This window comes from Rhinichthys klamathensis, unplaced genomic scaffold (genome assembly GCF_029890125.1).
Source record: "Rhinichthys klamathensis goyatoka isolate OS25496 unplaced genomic scaffold, OSU_Roscu_1.1 h1tg000001l_1, whole genome shotgun sequence".
In the NCBI taxonomy this organism is placed as follows: Eukaryota; Metazoa; Chordata; class Actinopteri; order Cypriniformes; family Leuciscidae; genus Rhinichthys; species Rhinichthys klamathensis.
In genome coordinates, this window is record NW_026606555.1 from 2,979,808 (window position 1) to 3,004,991 (window position 25,184).

Sequence of the window (25,184 nt, forward strand, 5' to 3'; positions counted from 1 at the left end):
AGAATGATTGTAATGCGGCAGTTGGGTGCGGATATCTAAATCTTCAGGTGGGTAGTGGATGTTTTGGAGGTGACGTTAGAGATAATCTGAGCATCTCCAGTGTGGATTCAGTGGCGACTGCAGTGTTACCTGCAACCTCAGTCCCAAAGCCTTTACAGTGAACGCAGTGCATTGGATGGATGGTGGATGGACGGCTTGCAAAAGAAATCTCTGTTCTTTTCATCTTCTCCCGACTCTTCAGCTCTTTACATTTTGCACACTAGTTAGCTCCCCGTCACGTGACAACAGAGCGCAGTCAAAGGGAGTGTTTGATGGCTAATATTAACCAATCTAAAATCTGCCTTAAAGTTAAGAACGTAAAGATGAAGTTTAATTGGTTATGTGATAAAATGGTGGACCGGTCACTGTATCAGCTCACAGCAGGCAAATACTGTGCAGTAATTAGCAAACATTTTGTAGAGAAATTAAAACAGGACGCACCTTAATTATTATTTGCACTCGCACAGATACTACCAAATATATTCCGAGGTTGCACCATAGACTGTAAAAAATTAAAGATTAAATTTCGGGAGCATGTGTGACCAAAGTGTTTGTTATTTCGAGCTTTGCAGAACATCTGCACCCTTGTATGCCGTTTTATTAGGCCAGCTGCTTCTGTGCTTTACTACTACATTTAAATGGACTGATTCGGGCATGTAACACAATTATAATTGACAAGTATATTTTTACTAATATAATAAATTGGAAAAATCCTCACTAGGGATGGGCGATATGGACTTAAAACTATATCACAACATTTTCTGGTATTTATTGCGATAACAATATCAATGACGATATAAATATAGTACTCATTCACCACTGTTTTTGGCTACAAGAGACAGCTGCATGTAGTCATGAGAGCCTCAGAAACACAAACACTGATCTAAAGTAAAACATACCCATCATCAAATAGGCTCCTATAACGTACCAATTACATAAAATAATTTAAAAAAAAAAACAGGAAAAATCCAAACACCAGCCCTTGCAGAAATGGAAAAGTTGCAGATATACATTTCTTCTGTAAAAGTGCAGATAATGTTTAAATGGTGCAACTGTGCCGAAAAACATCAGACAATAATAATTCATATCAATTACAAGTTTGAAATGTAAAAAAACGAACAATAATACTGATAAGATAATACTACTACTATGAATACTATTACTAATAACAATATAAACCGCACTAAGGATTGATGAGCGGGGTTCATGAATATGAAAGGGTAACTCTTGCCAAAATTGCACCGAGTCAAACTTTAGTGTAAAAGCATAATTAGAATGGAAACGCCACTTTCAAAATCGCTGTTTTTAAAACACTAAGAAAGCTCGACACAACATAAAACTGTGCTCGAAGTATCACCAGGGCCTCTACACATGAACTTGAGCATTAAATTCATTGTTTGTGTACATAAAGTTTACTTAAAAGAAAGGTTTTGCACAACTCTATCAGTTAGTGTTTCCGGTGGCTGGAATTTTGTCAGTCAAAAGTAGTCGATCTCCGAATGCAACGTAATGAACTGACTCCATATGAGGAAATGTCATGAACTTGTAATTTCACTAACGATAAAACAAAAAAAATCCGTGAATTTATATGGAAACAAGCTTTAGGAGCTTTCCATCTTTACTCTCCTCGTGTTACGTTGCATTCAGAGATCGACTACTTTTGACTGGCACAATTCCAGCTTAATAAATTCTTAGTGTTTTAAAAACAGCGATTTTGATGCTATCATAGAAGTGCCCAATGCACTCCCATTCAAAAGGCATTTTTACCTAAAACGAAAATACGGACCATCTTAAAAGTGCCGTTTCCATTCTAATTATGCTTTTACACGAAAGTTTGACTCAGGTAGATAAACAAAAAGAGCCTATAGGTTCAATTTTGCCAAGAGTTACCCTTCAATCACGTCTGCGTTTGCGCATTAGTTTCTGCTTGCTCATAAAGACTGAATAATTTAAAATGAACTATTGTTTACATTGTTTACATGTAGAGCATCAATTCTGCGTGGCATGTAAGACTCTCTCGCTCTTTCTTTGAGTGTGTGAGAAACACTGAGCGCTCTCAGTAAACCGACAGCGAGTCGGGCGCCTCACACTAGTGTTTACTGTGTGTCAAATACACTGTGCATTCATTAGGATGAACTGAAATAGTGCTCTTTACCAGTTCCAGATTGTAGAGGGAGTTCCTCGTTTAGCGATAAACTCCTCTGCTTCGCGTCCACCTTCAGCCATAGTTGTTTTCGCTCTGCACGTGAGCGGCAAATGGATCAAAAACAGAAATACGTCTTTAACGATAGGCTTTATCGTTATTATCGCGGGAAGTCTAATTCTTATCGTGATTACCGTGATACAAACTGAACTGAGTAATTTGAACCGATACACTCATTGAGCACTTATTAGGAAAACAGTCGTCACTTTGCTCTCAGAACATCCTGGTTACTGTTGTAACCCCCGTTCCCTGATGGAGGGAACGAGACGTTGTGTCGATGTTCGGACACTAGGCCCGGCCTAGGGGTCACACTTAAGAGCCCCAAACACCTCTGATATTTGAGTAAAGGCTAATGAGAATTGGCGAGTGGAATTTGCATGCGCCACTCCCCTGGACATACGGATGTAAAACTAGATGGTGTGCATCTACTCATTTGGGTTTGTGCTAAGGAGCTGAGAGCGTGTCCCGGCCATTCAGTGGGATTCTGGGAAATCACTACATATGGAGCATCTAGCTCAAGTACACGGGCTGACCTGAAAAGGGCATACTTCACGAGTACTGGGCCTGGGCCTAACATATAGTGTTGCCTATTCAAGTGATGACTGATTGGTATTAATGGCCTGAAGTGTACCAAGACATTGGCACATTCCCCTTAACACCATTTCATCACCACTACCAGCCGGGACTGTTCACACACTGCAGGTGCAGTTCATGGATTAACGCGTTCGCTGCCAAATTCTGAGATTCATCAGACCAGGCTGTTTTTCCAGTGTTTCCACTTTTGGCAAACCTGTGCACACTGTTGCCTTAGCTTTCTGTTCTTGGCTGACAGAAGTGAACCTGACACTGTTGTAGCATAACTGCTGCACGTTTCCACATGCTGTGCATTATGAGATGTATTATCTCTCAAGACCGGAAGGATTAATAGAAAAATTGGGGAAATGAGGAAGCACTCCCTTCTGCTGACTTAGAAAAAACACCATTGTTGATGCAAAATGAAAATAAATGTATTAACACAAGCAAGCAAACAGAACTTCAAGAGGGGTCAAGGCCAACATAATAAACCAAAAATTTACTAACTACCAAAAACAATATACATAAACTATTACAAAAGAAAGTAAAAACAATGACAGAAAAATACACCATCTCCTTGTCTGGCCAAAAAACAGCTTCCAAAAGAAAAGAAATACAGTTAAGATTAACTAACACAAAATTACTCACATGTTTGGGTTAAAGAGATTCTCTTACAAGAGGACTAAAGGTAATTTCTTTGGAATATTACAACAAGAAGTTAACACAAACACCAACATGAAGTCAACAGAAGGGACTGTTGCTCCAGTTCTCCACACTTCTAACATCTCAGCTCTGCCTTGTAACTCCAGACCCCTCCTCCAGTGGACCAATCAGGATAGCAGTCATCAGCGAGATTACAAATGATTGAAATGATTGAAACAGGGGCTGTTTACACGACAAGTAAAAACGTAAAGCTTTTTATGAGTTTTGGCCGTTTGTTTACACGACAATGGTGTTTTGGGCACCTGAAAACGCAAACTTTTGGAAATAGGTTTCAAAGTGCAAGTTTTTGAAAACGGTCTCCATGTAAACAACAAAAACCCGAATCTCTGAGGACGATGACGTCCTCACATACATAAAGAGCCTAGGCTCACGTCATGCACATACATATTACGTGTAGTGTTTCTCCTCCATCTAATGGCCTGGCAGCAGAATACAGTGTTATTAGTCGTTATTTTGCGGATCCGTGTGAATTGGGATCGTTTTGATGATGTCTGTGCGCGGAAAACTCAAAGGAAAGATTTCTCAGTTTTAAGCGCATCGTTGTCGTGTAAACGTACCCAAAGAAAGCAGAGAAAAAAACACTCCCACTTATATACAAATCCTAGGATGTAACAAATGCTTACTCTGGACACCACAGTTACATAGAGTGTACGAGTAAGATTCTCTCAAAATGCAAAATTAAAAAGAATAAATATTATAGAACAAAAATAAATTGCATTGGTTTTACTGGGATGGAGGAAGTTTCATTTTTTTTTTAGGTCTCCGGTCACTTCTGACCGGGTAGGCTCAGGATATGACTCCGAAAGGAAGACCGTCTGAGGGTTAAGTGATGATTGGCCATTAGTGGTGACACCTGATGTTAATAAGAAGAATCATTGAAGGAAAGAGAAACAACAAGTACAGAAAAAAAAGTTAAGCCTTGTGATCTGCTCGCGCTAGTGTGGCCAATCTCCAAAGACCTCTCTAATCTATGAGGAATTTCCGACCGCAGAACTGCTGCTCACTGCTTGTTGTTGTTGGCAAAATTCTGAGTAAACTCTTTAAACTGTCATGTGTGAAAGTCCCAGGAGATAGTGTGTGTGTGTTAGCCTAATTACTCTGAGGTCAGTAACTCTAAATGGAACAGACAATAAATACCGGTATGCAATAAAACAATACATCTACATTCCTGAAGAAGAAATGAAAAAATAAAAAGCAAGGACACAGAAAGCCATTTGCCCAATCTTCTCTGCCCACTCATTCACCCCAACACAAAATTACTCACCCTGAAAGACTTATTCTTAAATAGTGTTTTATGATTCGTGTTGATCAGTTGTGTAACCAATTTTAATTCATCATTTTTTATTCTTTTTAATTGTTGTGTGTCCTTTTGCCTGGCAAATACATGTTCAAATTTGATTCATTCTGGATTCTTCTAAAACCAGTTTGACCAGTAGAATAAATAGTGTCTGGTGTTACCACACATTTATGTCCAGGATAGGTCAAACTCAAGGATCATGAATTGTTTCTATTTATATGTAATCTTTGATTATTTTATTTTTTTAGCAGAAATAAAAACTAATTTGATGTCAACAACATGGCATGACATCCGAGAATGTAATTTATAACCATTATTAGGCCAGTAGTGGCAACCTGACTGACAATCACTGGCACCACGTAGCTTCTTCTGTAGATTTCATCCTAAAAGTTTTCAGATTAATAAAACCATGCTTATGCCAGAACCTGCACAAAATTCCCTTTATAAAACCCAGTCAGCGGAGGATTGTACGTACACCCCGAAATAAGCATATATGGTGCTTACAACGCCTCGTTTTACTATGCATAATGTCATCTGCATATCATTTCCCTGCAGATTCCCATCCACGTGATACCATGTTAAACACAAGACATTAGGAAAATATGAGATAAGGATGTGCCGTCACATTACATTACTAAAAAATCATTTAGTATCCTTGCCTTGTTTTAGAATAAATAAATCAATATCGTATACAATACATTTCAGAGAAAGTTTTCAGTTATTCTCAATATTTTCCACTGGCCAAATAGTCGGCTAATTTTAATTGCTTTAAGCAAATCAAATTTATGCAATTTTGCCTATAAGGTAAACATATTTTACGATGGTTTATATATTTTTAATGGAAACGGATAGGCCTTTTTTTTTAACAGTGTAAATAATTGTCTGACTCAGCGCGTCACTGACAAAACATAAAAAATGTGCATATTTGGTTTGACACACTCTTTGTTTGATTAAGTTGACTTATGTGTTAGACTGATCATCTGTTGATGGCTCATGCCTGTGTGAGTTCAGTAAAAAAGGATGCACAGCGCTCAGAGTCCCAGTCTCATGGTGTGTTATTAAACACAGTGTGTGTCAAACCAAATCGACCACACATATATTACCGTTTCCTTCAAATTCTATCCTTCAAATACAACAGTATTTTTCATTAGATTGGGAAGAGCCGGAAAAAGGTTACCACTGGGCTCCTGTCTGTCTGCGGACGACACCAACAGCACCTGCGTGAGCAGAGGCTTTCTGTGTATGTTGCTAAGCCATATCTCTTAGACCAAGTAAGTGCACATCATCGCTGTAGTTAAAGCATTAAAACACAGCATTCCACAGGAAAAGTGTTCAAAAGTGCATTCCACAGGAAAAGTGCTTTCCTGTAGCTCGAACAGCAGAGCGTTGGCACTTGCAACGCCAAGGTCATGGGTTCAATTCCCAGGGAAAGCAAGAACTGATAAGAATGTAAATGTGTAGCTTAAAATGCAATGTAAGTCGCTTTGGATAAAAGCCTCTGCCAAATGCATAAATGCAAAAGCAGCGCATCCACTAGAAATATTTAAATTAAAATAAAAAAATATTATAGCCTAACTTCTGGATAATTGCTTCATGGAATTTCAGTGCTTAACTCCATTTAATGAGAGTGGCATACTTAAAGTGCCCCTATTATGGAGTTTTGAAAATGAGCTTTCATGTAGTGTGTAGCATAGCTCTAAGTGAATGAGAACATCCTGCAAAGTTTTAAATCTGAAAGTACACCGTATATAAAGTTATTGTCTTTCAAAAGTAAGAGTCGACTCGGAGTCAAAGAAATGAATCGGTTTTCAAACGAGTGATAAGCCGTTTCGTCGTGACGTCAAGACGAGGCATTAGCATATTCCCAGCCCACTTAATGCGCGCGCAGACACCAGGGAAAACTTGAACCTCAAACACTGCAGCTGATTCCTGTGGATGCTGGACAGCATCATGTCGAGAAGACACTGTGCTCTACAATGTGAAGTTTTTTTCAAGAAGAATCAGTGGTTGAAGTTCATCTTTACCACGATATCACAGCAGTGTGATCCTAAACTTTTGCTGTGTTCCCTTTATTTTATTTTACTGACGATTGCTTCAAATCTCGGAGTTAAATGTGGGATTCGCAAACCGTTTTCTCTTGAAAGATGGTGTTCAAAATACTTAGTTTTGATTTTATATTGATGTTATATATACTCCTGCTTCTGGCTAACTCACATTATTACTGTCTTACTGAAATACTTCTGCTGATCAGCTGTGGGCCACTATTACCTAAAACTGTGTGTATTAATGCAGATTATCCGATGTTTTGTTATTGGACTCGCGCTCGTATTGATATGGTAAAATCGACGTCATTGTTCGTTACTGTGTTTAGTTTACGGTGTAGGAAGCCTCAGGACAAGCAGAGCTGACGTTATGGCAATGGGTGTTTTTGTTTTCGACACACTGTACACGGTAGACCAATCACAACAGACTGAGCTGTCTGGCCAATCAGAGCAGAGTAGCTCGCGGAAAGGAGGGATTTGGAGAGATCGCTTGAGAATCATTGAAAATGTGCAAAATATGAGGAAATGAAACAGTTTTTTGACCTTTGATGCATGTAAACCTGTTGTAGGAGACTCCAAAACAACATTAGGAAACTTATGGAGCATTAGGAGCATAATAGGGGCACTTTAATGTAAATGTGTATATCAGATGTAAAGCAGTTTAAATCATTCTGTTTACTTCGCTCACTCCAGTAAAAGAGTGTGTACGTGCGGTCTAGAGTGTCCGTACGGTGCGCTCATTTTTATGCCTAGTTTATTTTTTCTAAATCCTTATGTGCGTGGAAAATTGTGTACGCACATTTCAATGCATTTTTTTGCTTACGCAACATTTATGGTGTGTTTACACCGAATGCGAATTTAATTATTTGCGCGAGTAGATTACATACAAAGTCAATGCAAAGACGCGAATAGACGCATCATTCGCACCGGGCGTTGCGAATGACGCGAATTGGGCGACGCGTTTGCCGCAAATGTCTTCTGCGCAAGTTTAAAAATTTGAACTCGAGCGAATGTTCAAGCGTCTAACTAGACGCGATAGACGCGTATTTGACGCTCTATTCGCGTTCGGTGTGAACACACCATTATACATCAGGCCCCAGGAGCCTCATTTATCAACAGTGCGTAGAAAAGGTTCTATATTTCTACAAGAAATCATTGTTGATAAATCCCACATTTTCTTAAGCACCGTGCTCGTTCACGTTTATGTTCATTTGCATTCAGAAACGTCTCCAATGAACCATATACAGTCACAACACCTCCCTTTATAAATCACGAGAATGCATTCACCAAAATCATGGCAAAGAGGGCGGAAAAGAGAAACTTCTCAGAAACAGAAGTGCTGGTGAGCCAAGGGGAAGAAAACCACAAAGTGTTATTTGAGCCAGTCACTTCAGGCATAAACAAAAGAAAAACTGTACATGGGAGAAAAAAACGGCTGCTGTTAATTCTGTTGGGTCAGAGGAAAAAACACCGCCAGGAATAAAAAAGAAAGGGTTTGACCTTAAAACGGCTGCCACAAAAAAAGGTCACAACATACAAATGGGAAATATCTGCTACTGGACTGGAGTAGACAAAAAACAGCAAAGTGAGATCAGCCTTGACACTATAGCTACATTTCAAATTACTTCCCAGCAGTCTTTTATAGCTTTCCACACCAATTATGCAAATGTATAGCTTGAACAATGACATTACTAATGAGTATTTGCATTAAATTTGTATTTAAAGGACACAGGAAACACGCGGCAGCACAGTTGTGCTTATATTTACACACATTCCTACATGTAAGTTCAAGTTGGTAGATGCTACACTTTTTGTGAAACTGTTCTTACGCACTCATTACACACACATCTGTGCGTACGCCCTGTTGATTAATGAAGCCCCACGACTTTTACCATTACTGGAGGAAACTAGGTGGAGATGTACATGTCGTTCTCTGGATGAAAGGATGAAAGGGAGGATCCTGTAAAAATGACTATCTTGCAAGAACATTGTTATCATTATGTGAACATTATCATTATGTTCATGCAAACCATTATTGGAGGCTTTCTTCTTTGGAAATCAACAGGAAGGTCATTGCGCATTTTGTCATTGCACAATTATACACTGCAAAAATGTTTTTCTTACTTAGTATTTTTGTCTTGTTTCCAGTCCAAATATCTAAAAATTCTTAAATCTAGAGGCATTTACACAGATAAGTAATGGCAAAAATAAATAAATACTAATAATCTTGTTTTCTGAAAAACAAAACAAAACAAAACAAGAAAAATCATCTGCTAATGGAGTAAGAAAAATAATCTTAATTCAAATGGAAACAATTTTTGGGACAATTTTTTTTTATTCTTCCTCTCCCATAGCAACTATGATTGGAATTGTTCCTCATGGGGATTTACACTACACTATCTGATGCAATGCCGTAGATGTCGGTTGCATTGTTATAAAAATAGGATCAGTCTTGTAAAGAAATTCATAAAGTCATTGCTGCTTTTGGGAAATGTCTGAACTTGTTGAAGCTCCCTTTTTGTCATTACTTTAGTAACCCTATCAAATAAATCCTAAAGACAAAGGTTGTCTTTAGTAGTGGATAAGGTATAAAGTTGTTCCTTTAAGGGAACTGCTGTACCTCTAAACGTACAATGTTTGCATGTTTTACTGACATTGCAGGAGTTCTTACATGCATTTCTTGGTTTAATGGAGAAAGTTTAAAAAATGCCCCTAATTACACAATGTAGACACACTTCTGTGTGATCAGTCTGTGGAGAATGTTTGTATTTGTGCTCTTCGTAGGGAGCTTAAGCTATTTGTATGTAATACATCTGTGTGCAACTTGTTAAATGTTCCTATTGGGAATTTGGTAACGCTTCCTTTTACAGTACTTACGTGTACTTGCAGTGTACTTACCTAGTACTGGCTAATATAAGGTAAGTACATGGGTTAGGGGTAGGTTCAGGGTTAGTACCTAGTTATTACCCAGTAATTATAATTACTATAATAAGTACATAGTAAGTACATGGGTAACAGGACTGTAAAAGGAAGCGTTACCGGGAATTTGAGGCAGTATGGGTAAGTAGACTGCAGTCGTTCTGCATTGTCATTCCTAGTGTTATGCCTCTAGAATTGGTTGAGTTAAAGGGGATATTAAAGCAGCAACAGAGCCAACTAGATCAGCTTACCCAAAATTTCAGGGTAAGCGTAATGGGTCAACTGGTGTCAGAATCCTGTCCGTTATGCCAGTGATGGGGTTTCCTTTGGGTCCTAATCATCCTCTGGTGCTCCGGTCATCCGGCACCAACTATCATGCACAAAAACGGCTTTGCATTGAAAGTTGTCCAGGCTGGTGAAGTTGGGTCGTAGTCTTGCTAGATAACAGTCAGTCGTGGGGGAAAGGAATGTGTTTGGAGAGTTTTCAGGAAGCCCATGAATCATTTAGACAACATGAGTTAAACAGTGTTTGAGACAACAACTGTGTGGTTGTTTATGTTTTCCCCTGGCTCATCTGTTATCCAGCCGAATATTTGTTTCTGTTGTTCAGCAGAATTATTTGTTTCGAAGCCATTATCCGAGCCTTTCCGAATAAGGTATTCTGCTTCCGCCACATATATCCCTATTGGGTCAATATTGTGAAAATGCTGCAACAAGGGGTTTTCAGTGTACTTTCAGCAGCTGTGGGCCGTTGAGGGCTAGCCCAACACACTGCTCAAGAGGAGGTTTTCTGCAGTGCTTGACAGTGATATATAACACACAGTGATTCTCGGTTCTTTAATTCCTGTCCGTGAGAAACTCAGCTCAATTACTTTAACTTCAATCCCACATGCTTTCCTTATCCAGTCTGACACAACTTGACAGCATCTGTTAGGAATTACGGAGGGAGTCCCAAAGTGTAATACTTAGAATTAGGGGGAAGTTTAACAAACCGAGGCCAAAAACTGTAAACACTGGAAAGTCTATAAAACATAGGAAAAGTGGACTCTGAATTCAATTTATTCACTTGATTGAATTTTTTGTTTTTCTCTGCAGGGAAGATATTTAAGTCTGTGCCAGGAAAACTAATGAAAGAGGTAAGAATTTGTATTTTATATTCTGTGAATTTCCACTGTAAAGCACAATGAAATTCCTAGTCTTTTGAACAGTTCATCGTTTCACATTTCTCCAAAAGTATGGTGTCCAGCTGGTCTTTAGCAGCCTTTGTTTGTGTGCACATCTGCCATGCCGACTATAGCTGGTGTGAGCCCTGCACAGGACGGGCTAAGCAGAACCGGTCCACAAAGAAAAGAAAACTTCTGAAACAACTTTTTTGGCTACTTCACTTCGTACTTGGGTCATGTTATTCCCAAATAGTCATTAGTTACCTTTACGTGGACACTTTTTGTTTCAAACGCACGAAAATCATTCCGATTGATGAATCCGAACAGTTTACATGAACGCTGAATAAAGTGATCGGGTTATGTGTGTGCTTTTATATCACACGCTTCACATCGGGTTTTTATCTTTGACATGTGCTCACTGAACGAATGTGCTGAGTTTCCTGCTGTTGGCACACGCAAACTATCCTCCGACCATTGCTACTTTTCTTTTTAAAAAGCAGACTTAATATTTATCTATTTTGGGTCCTAATTATGAGACGACGAGCACATCAAGCTTTTTGCTGTGCTGCATATATTTATCCAGCAGTAAAATGCATCTTCCCGTGGCCAAAACAAGGCGTCTGTGGATGAGAACCTGATGCAAGAACCTGTGGGACAATGTTGTCCTTCACCACTTCACATTAGTGGAAGAATTTTAGACAGTCATTTATAACACCATATTCAACAACAACAGCTCGTTCTGTGCGTCATACCTCATTACACCATCTCTACTGTACACCATTGCACACGCACAGAACTTTCCAGTTTCAGTTTTCAATGCGATCCAGTGTTTACAAGTCCTATCGAAGAGATTAAAAGGGTTTAAACCAGCCCTTACATTCCAAATTAAATCTCAATCGGATTTGGCCGATTCATTCCGTTCATATAAACAGCTTTGTTTAGGCTAGTTGTCGGAAATATGGCCTTTCTAAAATATTGCCAATAGTTAACTCAAAAATGCAATGCCAGTTAACTTCAATAATAACTAATCACGATTGGGATACATGGTTTACGATTTTTAAACCGATTCCTAAACCAATTCTTAAAGTCGTTTACGATTACGACTAATTACGATTCTGAATGGTAAACTCTAACTTCAGCCTCCATGTCAGTGTCAAAAGCCTCCTCAGAAGTGTGTGCCAGTGGTGCAGTTGACTAACTGGTTCGATGTTCATGTTTAGCTGGGTGCTAATAACGTTTGACACAAGTTAGTTTTCCGGGTGTTGCCTTCCTGAAGTTCTTAATGTGGGGTAGTGAATCCGTGTTAAACTGACACATATCCCTGCCTGTTCAGGAAAGCTGTCCAACTTGTCTTTTATGTTACCATTGTCACATAAACGGTCATACGTGCACTTACCTGTTCTTACTTGCCTAAGAAAGAAGGTAAGGTTTAAGGCAGTATTGATAAGCTCCGACGTTACCGGTTCTGCTGTCGGTACTAGAGAAATTAAGAAAATACTATACTATTTATTATTGCTATATATAGACGTTATCTTGTAAATTCTATCTTACCAGACATTTCTATAGGCTTTGCGATAATATTAAACCATTCGTCTGTGATGCATTTTTGCTATTCGCAATCCAGAAGAGACCGATCTCTCACGCCGAGCCACAGCGCACACAACACGAAAGTCCCTGCTTAATAACTGACGATGACAGAGAGAAATAAACATTCAAACGTATAGTTACACTTTAGGCCTGTGATGTTAATCTAATTTTATTTTGGCTTCCAAGGATTATAAACAGAAGATATTTGAGGGAAAACTATTAAAAACTAGCCGCGTTTTGTCTAGCACAACTTCCTTCCCTTCACAGCGGTGCGCATTCGTTCCTCCCTAAAACTCAAACTTAACGTCAGAATCCGCACAATTGGTGATTGCTGTAAAATGCGGTTTTAACTGTTGCTAAATGGCGGGACGTGTTTGCTAATAAAAAGAGCTATTAAAAGCACAAGAATCTGCGCAAGAGACACTGTTTCCAACTTCAAGTCGGTTTATGTGTGCGCGTTCCGAAGCTGACAGCAACTATAAGCAAATTATACTTCTCACTAGCTTCGTGTGCACGTCTAAACGAACAAATAAACACTCGCATATTTCAAAATGACCGGCTCTGAGATTATTTACTTAAATACAGTTTATGTCTTAAATGGGTGTAAATAGTTGGGAGAAAATATGATGTATATTATCTGCCTTCGGTCTTAAAGTGGCAGTGGCCTAATAAACCTGCTGACGATTGCGCCATTAATGTGAATCAAACAACAAAAGGCAAAGAGAAAATTACTAACAGCTCTTGAATGCATAACTTAGCATTAATATCAATTTATACAGCGAAAACTATGAAGTGTTATTTGATTACCTTATTAGATTTATCTTGTAGGCCATATATAGTATTATATATAGTATTGTAGGCCGTATCATTTGGTTTATTGTATATTTTTTGTATTTATTTGACCATTTGTTTGTACTTTGTTTCTGTGTTCTTATTGTATACACAAAAAATGCCTGCACACTGGTGCATTTACAAAAAGATTTTACATTTCAGAATATAAAGCAATGTTAATTATGTTCTTAATTTGTTTCTTTTCTTTTTTTAATAATAAATATAACAAAAAGATCGATAAGAATACCGATAAAGTACCGGATCGCTAAGAGTAGTAATTCTGTTAAAACCTTAACGATACTCATCCCTTGGAACAGGACTGTACCATTGAGTGCTGTCATTATGTCCAAATGTTCTCTTTTTCCAGATGTACACTTTCAGGCTTGCTTATTATTCTAATTTCTTTATTACTTTATTGGGGCAGGACTGTCTTGTTTGACCTAATGAAAGTCTTGGGACGTTCCGGTAACCTGTTTGACAACAGTCATTATTTGTGTAATTCTGATTGGTGATGCAAAAATTATACACTTTGCATTCATTTCTCTTTGTTTTGATATTTAAAATGTAGATCTACTAGTATTTGTCTTAATGTGTTAGTTCGGTTACAAATGTGACGAGGAAACAATGAAGTAAATAAAATTTCACACACATCTATCTTCTGATGAAGAACTTTTTTTCACAAAATTTGACAAGCGTAGAATGATTTTCATATGACTCCATGATGTCTATTCTCGCTGATTTCTGTAGAAAGGGCAAAACCTGGAGCCATTTATCCAGTCTTTCTTCAGTTCCTGTGAATCTCCTAAACCCAAACCCAGCAGGCCTGAGCTCACCATCCTCAGCCCCACTGCAGAAAATAATAAAAAGGTACGCTTGCTACTCAAAAAAAAAAAAAAAAAAGTATTTCCATAACCCCTTAAGTTCTATTAAGTATTGAATATGTGGATCATTTTCTGGAAAATGTGTTATTTGTGAACAAAAAGTTTCTGTGGAACATTGTATTTTTAATGCCGAAAAAGACGCTGTATGAAGCAGGGTTATTGTTGTTTACTAAAGCTAAAATGATCTGGATTTAAAACTGTTCATTGAAATGAAGCTGAAATAAAAGAAAATAAATATTAGTTGAAAAATTTCAATTAAATGAACATTAGAAATGTTTCCATGGCAATAAATTGAAATAAGTTTACGTTGAAACACTAAAATTATTAACAACAAATAAATAAATCTACAACTACCTAACTAAAACTGAAATAAAAATAAACTAAACCTAAAAAGCAATATTTTAAAAAGAAACTAATAAAATGACTAAAGCACAAAATAAAAAAAAGACTAATTAGCATGAAAACTAAAAATATAAAAAAATGTAATACTATAATCAAACTATAAACTATAATAAAACTAAAGTATATATTTTTAATTTCAATATATATATATATATATATATATATATATATATATATATATATATATATATATATATATATATATATATATATATATATGTGAACGAAAATACTTTTCTGGCTGCTTTATCACTATAAAAAATACATTTAACCATTTATACCATTGTAGCACATGTATACTCTACACAAATTCTGAACAGCTGCTTAAAAGCCCAGTTTTACATAATTATCTGTCCTTTTAATAGACGATCACTGGAGTTGTGTACCAAGTTTAAGAAAGGCAAATTTAAGTCTCAATTAAATCTTTACATTACTACAGTAAAATTATTCATGCAATTTGAAATGGTTATTCTTAGATTTTCTAAGTATTGGTAATATTTGTTCTAGCCTTATAATTGATAAGAACAAAATGATTTTACAAGAATTATTACATTATTACATTATTATTACATTATTAATTATTACAAGAAAGTGACATATTACAAATTTGAAATATCTGAAGGTGAAGTTGAAATATTATTTGGGCTAAACCTTGTTTTGTACAGGTCACTGGTACACTTTCATTGAAAGATTCACTATATAAACTGTATTCTTCAATAAACAAGGAATAGTCTTCTTGGACATCCATTTACTGATCACAAATCATTTAAAATGAGTAAATAAAGAAATCATACTGTCATATTGTCTGTGTATCTTTAATATAATAAATACAATTTCTCCTCATGTCATTTTAGCTGTTCAATGAGGTGTACAGAAACAATGCCAATCTGCCTGAAGGCGTAGAGAGAAAACACAACCAGAACTACTTCATGGAGCTGATGGAGGTTGATGGTTCATATGACTATATGATGTTCATAGGTGAGTGTATGTAATTCAAACAAACTTGAGTTTATTCATCCAAACGATAAAAAAAACTCTTATATTGTGTAAAACATTTGATGAGCAAATACAGAAGGTATACACATCCTTTGAGTAGTTCGACAACTAATGAAAATGTATTCACCTGTTTGATGTTATTATAATTTTTTTTAACAAAAAACAAAAAAAGTATCAGTTCATAGTGACCATGTTTGGATCATGAAAGTGTATTAAAAGTAGTCCATATGACTTTTCTCCAAGTCTCTTGAAGACGCATGATAGCTTTGTGTGAATAACAGACTCAAGATGGCATTGGTTAATCACATATGTAGAAACCAAATGAGACGTGAAACTTTTTAAAGGGGTCATGACATGAGAAATCAAGTTTGCCTTGATCTTTTGACATACAAGAGGTCTTTGTAACATTAAAACATCCTTCTCATTATAAACAAAGCATTTATTTAATCAAGCTCCAAAAACAGCTCGTTTGGATATTGCGGGATCTGTGATGTCACATGGGAAAATACATGTGCATATGACTGCCTCCAGAGCAAGACATCGGCGAATACTGATGCATCATCACACCGCAGGCCCCGCCCACTGGCGTTCAGGTGCTTCACTGCTGATATTTGCCTACACTGGATGTGAGCGTCGTGTCAAAAGCAAATAGAAGCCATTATAATCACTGATGCTGTCTACACCGATACAGTATACAGATGTGTGTTCAGATTATAATGACTGACGCTGTCTACACTGATACAGTATACAGATGTGTGTTCAGATTATAATGACTGACGCTGTCTACACTGATACAGCATACAGATGTGTGTTCAGTTTATAGTGACTGACGCTGTCTACACTGATACAGTATACAGATGTGTGTTCAGTTTATAATGACTGATGCTGTCTACACTGATACAGTATACAGATGTGTGTTCAGATTATAATGACTGACGCTGTCTACACTGATACAGTATACAGATGTGTGTTCAGATTATAATGACTGACGCTGTCTACACTGATACAGTATACAGATGTGTGTTCAGATTATAATGACTGACGCTGTCTACACTGATACAGTATACAGATGTGTGTTCAGATTATAATGACTGACGCTGTCTACAGTGATACAGTATACAGATGTGTGTTCAGATTATAATGACTGAGGCTGTTTACACTGATACAGTATACAGATGTGTGTTCAGATTATAGTGACTGATGCTGTCTACAGTGATACAGTATACAGATGTGTGTTCAGATTATAATGACTGAGGCTGTTTACACTGATACAGTATACAGATGTGTGTTCAGATTATAATGACTGACGCTGTCTACACTGATACAGTATACAGATGTGTGTTCAGATTATAATGACTGACGCTGTCTACACTGATACAGTATACAGATGTGTGTTCAGATTATAATGACTGACGCTGTCTACAGTGATACAGTATACAGATGTGTGTTCAGATTATAATGACTGAGGCTGTTTACACTGATACAGTATACAGATGTGTGTTCAGATTATAATGACTGACGCTGTCTACACTGATACAGTATACAGATGTGTGTTCAGATTATAATCACTGACGCTGTCTACACTGATACAGTATACAGATGTGTGTTCAGATTATAATGACTGACGCTGTCTACACTGATACAGTATACAGATGTGTGTTCAGTTTATAAAGACTGACGCTGTCTACACTGATACAGTATACAGATGTGTGTTCAGATTATAAAGACTGACGCTGTCTACACTGATACAGTATACAGATGTGTGTTCAGATTATAATGACTGACGCTGTCTACACTGATACAGCATACAGATGTGTGTTCAGATTATAATGACTGACGCTGTCTACACTGATACAGTATACAGATGTGTGTTCAGATTATAATGACTGACGCTGTCTACACTGATACAGTATACAGATGTGTGTTCAGATTATAGTGACTGACGCTGTCTACACTGATACAGTATACAGATGTGTGTTCAGATTATAATGACTGACGCTGTCTACACTGATACAGCATACAGATGTGTGTTCAGTTTATAATGACTGATGCTGTCTACACTGATACAGTATAAAGATGTGTGTTCAGATTATAATGACTGACGCTGTCTACACTGATACAGTATACAGATGTGTGTTCAGTTTATAATGACTGACGCTGTCTACACTGATACAGTATACAGATGTGTGTTCAGATTATAATGACTGACGCTGTCTACACTGATACAGCATACAGATGTGTGTTCAGTTTATAATGACTGATGCTGTCTACACTGATACAGTATACAGATGTGTGTTCAGTTTATAGTGATTGACGCTGTCTACACTGATACAGTATACAGATGTGTGTTCAGATTATAATGACTGAGGCTGTTTACACTGATACAGTATACAGATGTGTGTTCAGATTATAATCACTGACGCTGTCTACACTGATACAGTATACAGATGTGTGTTCAGTTTATAGTGATTGACGCTGTCTACACTGATACAGTATACAGATGTGTGTTCAGATTATAATGATTGACGCTGTCTAGGCTGATACAGTATACAGATGTGTGTTCAGATTATAATGACTGACGCTGTCTACACTGATACAGTATACAGATGTGTGTTCAGATTATAAAGACTGACGCTGTCTACAGTGATACAGTATACAGATGTGTGTTCAGATTATAATGACTGACGCTGTCTACACTGATACAGTATACAGATGTGTGTTCAGATTATAATCACTGACGCTGTCTACACTGATACAGTATACAGATGTGTGTTCAGTTTATAGTGACTGACGCTGTCTACACTGATACAGTATACAGATGTGTGTTCAGTTTATAATCACTGACGCTGTCTACACTGATACAGTATACAGATGTGTGTTCAGTTTATAGTGACTGACGCTGTCTACACTGATACAGTATACAGATGTGTGTTCAGTTTATAATCACTGACGCTGTCTACACTGATACAGTATACAGATGTGTGTTCAGATTATAATGACTGACGCTGTCTACACTGATACAGTATACAGATGTGTGTTCAGTTTATAATCACTGACGCTGTCTACACTGATACAGTATACAGATGTGTTGTTCAGTTTATAATCACTGACGCTGTCTACACTGATACAGTATACAGATGTGTGTTCAGATTATAATGACTGACGCTGTCTACACTGATACAGTATACAGATGTGTGTTCAGATTATAAAGACTGACGCTGTCTACACTGATACAGTATACAGATGTGTGTTCAGTTTATAATCACTGACGCTGTCTACACTGATACAGTATACAGATGTGTGTTCAGATTATAATGACTGACGCTGTCTACACTGATACAGTATACAGATGTGTGTTCAGTTTATAATCACTGACGCTGTCTACACTGATACAGTATACAGATGTGTGTTCAGATTATAAAGACTGACGCTGTCTACACTGATACAGTATACAGATGTGTGTTCAGATTATAATCACTGACGCTGTCTACACTGATACAGTATACAGATGTGTGTTCAGTTTATAATGACTGACGCTGTCTACACTGATACAGTATACAGATGTGTGTTCAGATTATAATGACTGACGCTGTCTACACTGATACAGTATACAGATGTGTGTTCAGATTATAATGACTGAAGCTGTCTACACTGATACAGTATACAGATGTGTGTTCAGTTTATAATGACTGACGCTGTCTACACTGATACAGTATACAGATGTGTGTTCAGATTATAATGACTGACGCTGTCTACACTGATACAGTATACAGATGTGTGTTCAGATTATAATGACTGACGCTGTCTACACTGATACAGTATACAGATGTGTGTTCAGATTATAATGACTGACGCTGTCTACACTGATACAGTATACAGATGTGTGTTCAGATTATAATGACTGACGCTGTCTACACTGATACAGTATACAGATGTGTGTTCAGATTATAATGACTGACGCTGTTTACACTGATACAGTATACAGATGTGTGTTCAGTTTATAATGACTGACGCTGTCTACACTGATACAGTATACAGATGTGTGTTCAGATTATAATGACTGACGCTGTCTACACTGATACAGTATACAGATGTGTGTTCAGATTATAATGACTGACGCTGTCTACACTGATACAGTATACAGATGTGTGTTCAGATTATAATGACTGACGCTGTCTACACTGATACAGTATACAGATGTGTGTTCAGTTTATAATGACTGACGCTGTCTACACTGATACAGTATACAGATGTGTGTTCAGATTATAATGACTGACGCTGTTTACACTGATACAGTATACAGATGTGTGTTCAGATTATAATGACTGACGCTGTCTACACTGATACAGTATACAGGTGTGTGTTCAGTTTATAATCACTGACGCTGTCTACACTGATACAGTATACAGATGATTGTTCAGTTTCTGACATACTCCACATGCTTGAATCTGTCGAGAACTTTCGCTTTGAGGCGTCGTTTAAACAGCTTGTCTCTGTACAGACTTCAGAAGGATCTCAGCATGAAAGGAACCTCCCCTTAAAAATGGATCCTTTCAGAAAGAGGGTTGAAAATATTTTTTTTACACATCACTAAATTAACATTATAAGTGAACCTCAAGAAACATTAAAATAATAATAAAAATCCATGTCATGACCCCTTTAATTCTTTAAGCACTGAGGGACGAGTCAAGTTATCTTCTTTTGGTAATCACCAGTATGTCGCAGTTGTTAATGGATAATTTCATGCTGCTGTTTTTTGCCACAGGTCGTGTGGTGTTTCGCATGCCTGATTGGCTGCATCACTTTCTGAGTGGATGTCGTATTCTCTTGAAGAGGACTCTAGAGGCGTGCATAGGGCATTATTTACAGTCCAAATTAGACCAGCTCATGCAAGAGCATCGCCTCGTCTCCCTCATCACTCTGTTGCGAGGTTTGTATGCTTAAGTCCACCTATATAAACGCATTTCTTCAAGTTTTCAATGCATACTGTAATACCTGTATCTAAAACCTACAAAAAAAATATTGCCTAAACGCGTCATGAACAACATTAAACCAGAACTTCTACCCGAACAGACAGACAGAATGGCGTTAGTTAGTTCCTGGAGCCACACCATCAGTACCTTATCTGACCCATGCATTTCAGGACAGCGTCCACTTAACTTTCAACATCCACTTTCTAACTTCCCTTTGCACTTTCCCTCAGGGGAATTACTATCAACATGTTTGGAAGTTTGTTCGACTGTAAGTGGGCAAAAGAAGTTTCTGGTTTTGACAGATTTTTTATTTTTTTATTTTATGAATTGGATTCAATACAATTCACCAAAAATCACACTATGAAAAAAAACAACAACAACAAAACAGATAAAATAATAAACCTTTAAAGTTGCAGTCCGTAGTTTTTCCTCTTTGTCGCCATTTCTGTTCTGTTTCTATTGCAGTTATTCGCGAAATTATCAACTTTACGTGAGTTGTACCTCGGCACGGCACAGCGCGGATGAATCCGATGTTTTGAGGAGAGTGCAGCTGTCAGTCGCTGTGCCGGTGTGGATACTGGCATTCAGAATCACAGATTATACTTTTTGGAAGTATGACCAACATAAGAATTTTGACCCTGAAATGACATCTGAAAATAAAAATAAAAATCCACTTTTGTTCTGACCAACTCAGGGAAAAAAAGTATTGCAGTAAATCACGCTGATTAAATCTAACGATCGCTTGTATCACGTCAAACCGAGCAAATTATCCTTTGTTTGCAAATTGTTAATGTTAACAACATCAGCATTGCGTGACTACATTTAAAGCCCTTCAGATATTTATCCTTGTTTTCGCATGTGCCGGTTGCAGTCTCTTTTTTTCTGTAGTCACTCTGAAGTCCGAAGTCTTTTGCATTTTACACCGGGTGAGTCTCCCTTTGTCACTGGTGATTGTCGTTTGAACCTTTCTGGATCCACCATCAAATTAATAAGTTTAATTATATCAAGTGCTGTGAGAAAAGGTATCATTTCAAGTGGAAGGCAGTGCAGTCTCTACAAACAAACCACTGATAAGGTTAATCAAGTGTGTTTTATTAGAAATTAGGAATGTGCAGTGTTGGTGTACCTCCAGAAGCAGTTAGTCATTGTACTGTACTGTTGATCATGGGTAGATTTGTGTACTTCAACTGATCAGATTATCAATACTGCAGATGCTATTTTCTGTGAGAGCACAGAGGAACGCTCTCCTGAGGAAAAACAGAGACGAGCCAAGAAGACCTTTGAGGAGATGATGAAATACCTACCAGGTACCACATAGTTCCTCGCAGTTATCATTTGTTTGTGACATACCGTGTTTAAAAAAAGCCTATTATTCTTTTTTTTTTTTTTACATGTTCATCTTTGGAGATTTGAAAATTAAGCTTTTCCCCGTTATGGTTGAATCACGGAAGCTACACCAGTTACTTTGCCAAGAGATCTCTATGTTTCTGCTGCTGCTTCATTAGACGCAGTAGTCCAGCGTGGCAGATACACATTATCATACTGTAAATAAGACAACATCTATATTGCAAACCCCTCCATGTTGCGGTTGTTGTTTTTCCACGTATGCATACCATCACAACGTCATTGCCATAGAAACCAATGCAAATATTTCGGAAAACGAAAGAGCGGCACGGGACACACAAATCGGATCGGAACAGTTGCGATACACAGTGTGGACATCAATAATTTTGGATTAGATTCCAATCGGATACATAAATAATCGGATTTGGACTGACAGTTTAGTAGCCTTAGTAGTGTGCTGAAACTCGCGGTTATGGTAAGGGGTGTGACATTTCCGTAACACGCTCGAAGCAGTTGACCAATCACAACACACTGATCCAGCCGACCAATCAGAGCACATTGTGCTTTTCAGAAGGAGGGGCTTCGAAGAGACAGGAACTAAACAGGGTTGCGTTTCCCGTACAACGATGTAACTCACTGATTAACTACCATAGTGCGATGCATCGTTGGACACCAACTAGTCACGACTGTTTCCTAAAACTGTAGTAACATGGTCCCATCTCTGTCTTTGAACCACATTGGTTCAACAATATAGGACTGTCATTAATGACGTCACTTGCAGGTGGAGTAATAACTTCTGCTTTTAAATCTATTCAACGAACATGCCACCTAATGACTACTTCGCTGTTTTTGTTCCATGTCATTTTGCTTTATTTGACGTTTGATTCACGCGGGATCCCTCATACGTCATATTCCGGAGTTCCCTTGCACATTTTACTCTTAAATTTTTTTTTTATTAAAATGTGTATATATATAATTTAAATAGAAAGAAAGATATAGAATGTACTGAATGTTAGCTTGCCTATTGTTCCCAAGAGCACGATCTCTTTAAGTCCACATGTCATTTAACAAGAATGCTTCTAAGCACAGCTCGAGTTGTACTTTCAACCATGTAAGTTTGCGATGCTGTTTGCGAATGTTCGTTGGAACTATGGTTTCAGGAAATGTCAAATCATTCAACTATAGCCACATTTCCACCGAAATTACCCGGAACAATTTCCCCGAGAGCTGTTGCTGACTGCGTTTCCATCGCGGTCTAAAGTACCGTGAAGATTAGGCAAATTAGTCCGGTGATGTAGGACTGCGCGTGACTCCTCCTCCCAGTTGAAATGAAATGCTGTGTGGAGTCAACCAATCAAAATGCGGCATGAACTCAACCAATCAGTGCCCAAGTCCCACCCCCAAAAGTTCCTGAGCTTTGAAAAAGTACTACCTTGCAAGCAGGGACTCTCAGAGGGGGAATTTTCTACCCAGAACTTCATTTAGACCCTTTCATTTAGACCCTGGTTCCTGCGGTGGAAACACACCGAGTCCCACCCTAAGTTCCTATTTCCTTGGGAAAGTTCCTGCGGTGGAACCTCGGCTTATGTTGATAACGATGGAACTTGATACCATAGTTGGCTAACGATGCTTTCGGGAAACGTTTCTGACAGACTGGGAAGAGAGGTGCTGCAACACGGTCAAATATATTAAAAAAATTGTATTTTTGAACATTCAAGCATGAAAACCTATTCTAGTAGAGCCCAAAAACAACAAAAAGCTAGACCTGCTTGTCGAGATGCAGCAGATTTATGGTTATGTTGTCATTTGAAGGTTTATTTGTACCAGTGATAAATACAAATAAAAAATGCAACTAACCATGTAGTTTAGTTAGGAGAGTCAACGTTTAAAAGGGAGCAGAAAACACATATTTCTGCAAATATTGCTATGATTTAAATATGGATTAATCAGCATATCATTTAATTTGATCCATATAATCCCTAACTGGTGTGTGCTTTTTCTCAGATCTAGTCGGGAAATGTATCGGTGAGGAAGGAAAGTATGAAGGCGTCAAGATGCTGTTCGATGCCATTCAGCAGCCACTGCTAAACAAACAGGTACGAACTGCCAGATGCTTATCTAACGTACTGATGTCATTTCCTCAAATGCTCCCACTTTCTGCTAATTGTGCCGTTTCTCTTTCCTCTGGTTTGCGGACAGATGACGTATGCGCTGCTTGACATCGCTCTCCAGGAGTTATTCCCAGAGCTCAGTAAGGTAACGCTCTTCTGAACCATAGTCACGCTCTGACACAGAGCGGCTCATGATGTTTATTAATGGAGCTTCTGCTGTTTTGTGTTTTGTAGAATCAGAAGCCAGGTCTCTCCGTCTCCACTAGATGGATGTAAAACATTATCAATGTCTCGACATCAGCATTTTATTGCACTACTAAAAGACAATTATTTATTATTTGATTATTTCATTGTATCATTGGATCCCTGCCTTATTTTTCCATTCTTGTTTAAATTGTAACAGCATTACAACATCAGGAGTTTAAATCAAGTATAAATCTACTTCAACCCACATAATGTCATTATCAGTATGAAAACATCCTTCAGACCATTTTACATTCTAAGACAAAATACAGAAACAAGTAAAAAAAAAAAAATATTCAAAATATAATTGAGACATTTCATATGTGTCATACAGTTAAAAGCTGTGTGAGAAATAAAAGTCCTGGGGAAAAGGGTTTTGTAAATGTTCTGGCTTTGCTCTCGGTAAATAAAAATGTAATATATCCAACTCTTTTGTCCCTGGTCATATGTATTAGAATGAATGAATGAATTTGTTTTTTAATATATATGTTCTACTGTAGTTTAAATAAATGCTTTATAGGAACAAGAATAGCAACTCTAAGAAAAGAGAGTGGTGATTTCTTGCCAAACAAACAAGAAATCACAGATCACCATCTATAATCTTCACAAGTTGTGCTAATTAATTGTAATCATATATATATATATATATTTATATATATATAAAGCTCTACCCGAGAAGAATCTCAAGAAAATATGTACAGGTCATCACTGTTATATGGTATACGTTATAAGAGTACAGAAAAGAACAAAAAAGAAGCAGAAACAAGCGATTAAACCATCTTATGCACGTTGTAGTCTTTGGAAAACAAATGCGATCTCAGCTTTTTGCTCAAAAAGTTGCTTTTTTTATGAAACTT

The 25,184-nt window shown here is 37.6% G+C and overlaps 1 protein-coding gene across 5 annotated transcripts in view; it reads left to right on the plus strand.

The window, feature by feature from the left end:
* The window catches only part of snx14 (sorting nexin 14), a 67,782-nt gene extending 43,385 nt beyond the window's left edge, over positions 1 to 24,397 (plus strand). For 4 of the 5 annotated variants that reach the window (XM_056247110.1, XM_056247317.1, XM_056247255.1 and 1 more), the window contains 8 exons: positions 10,892 to 10,932; positions 14,125 to 14,244; positions 15,515 to 15,638; positions 20,422 to 20,586; positions 21,841 to 21,936; positions 23,978 to 24,069; positions 24,173 to 24,229; positions 24,319 to 24,397. In XM_056247110.1, coding sequence (XP_056103085.1) covers positions 10,892 to 10,932; positions 14,125 to 14,244; positions 15,515 to 15,638; positions 20,422 to 20,586; positions 21,841 to 21,936; positions 23,978 to 24,069; positions 24,173 to 24,229; positions 24,319 to 24,360 — 737 coding nt within the window. In that variant the 3' untranslated portion in view covers positions 24,361 to 24,397. The remainder of the gene's footprint in view (positions 1 to 10,891; positions 10,933 to 14,124; positions 14,245 to 15,514; positions 15,639 to 20,421; positions 20,587 to 21,840; positions 21,937 to 23,977; positions 24,070 to 24,172; positions 24,230 to 24,318) is intronic. The other variant, XM_056247192.1, reaches the window with a different exon arrangement.
* The last annotated feature ends 787 nt before the right edge of the window (positions 24,398 to 25,184 follow it).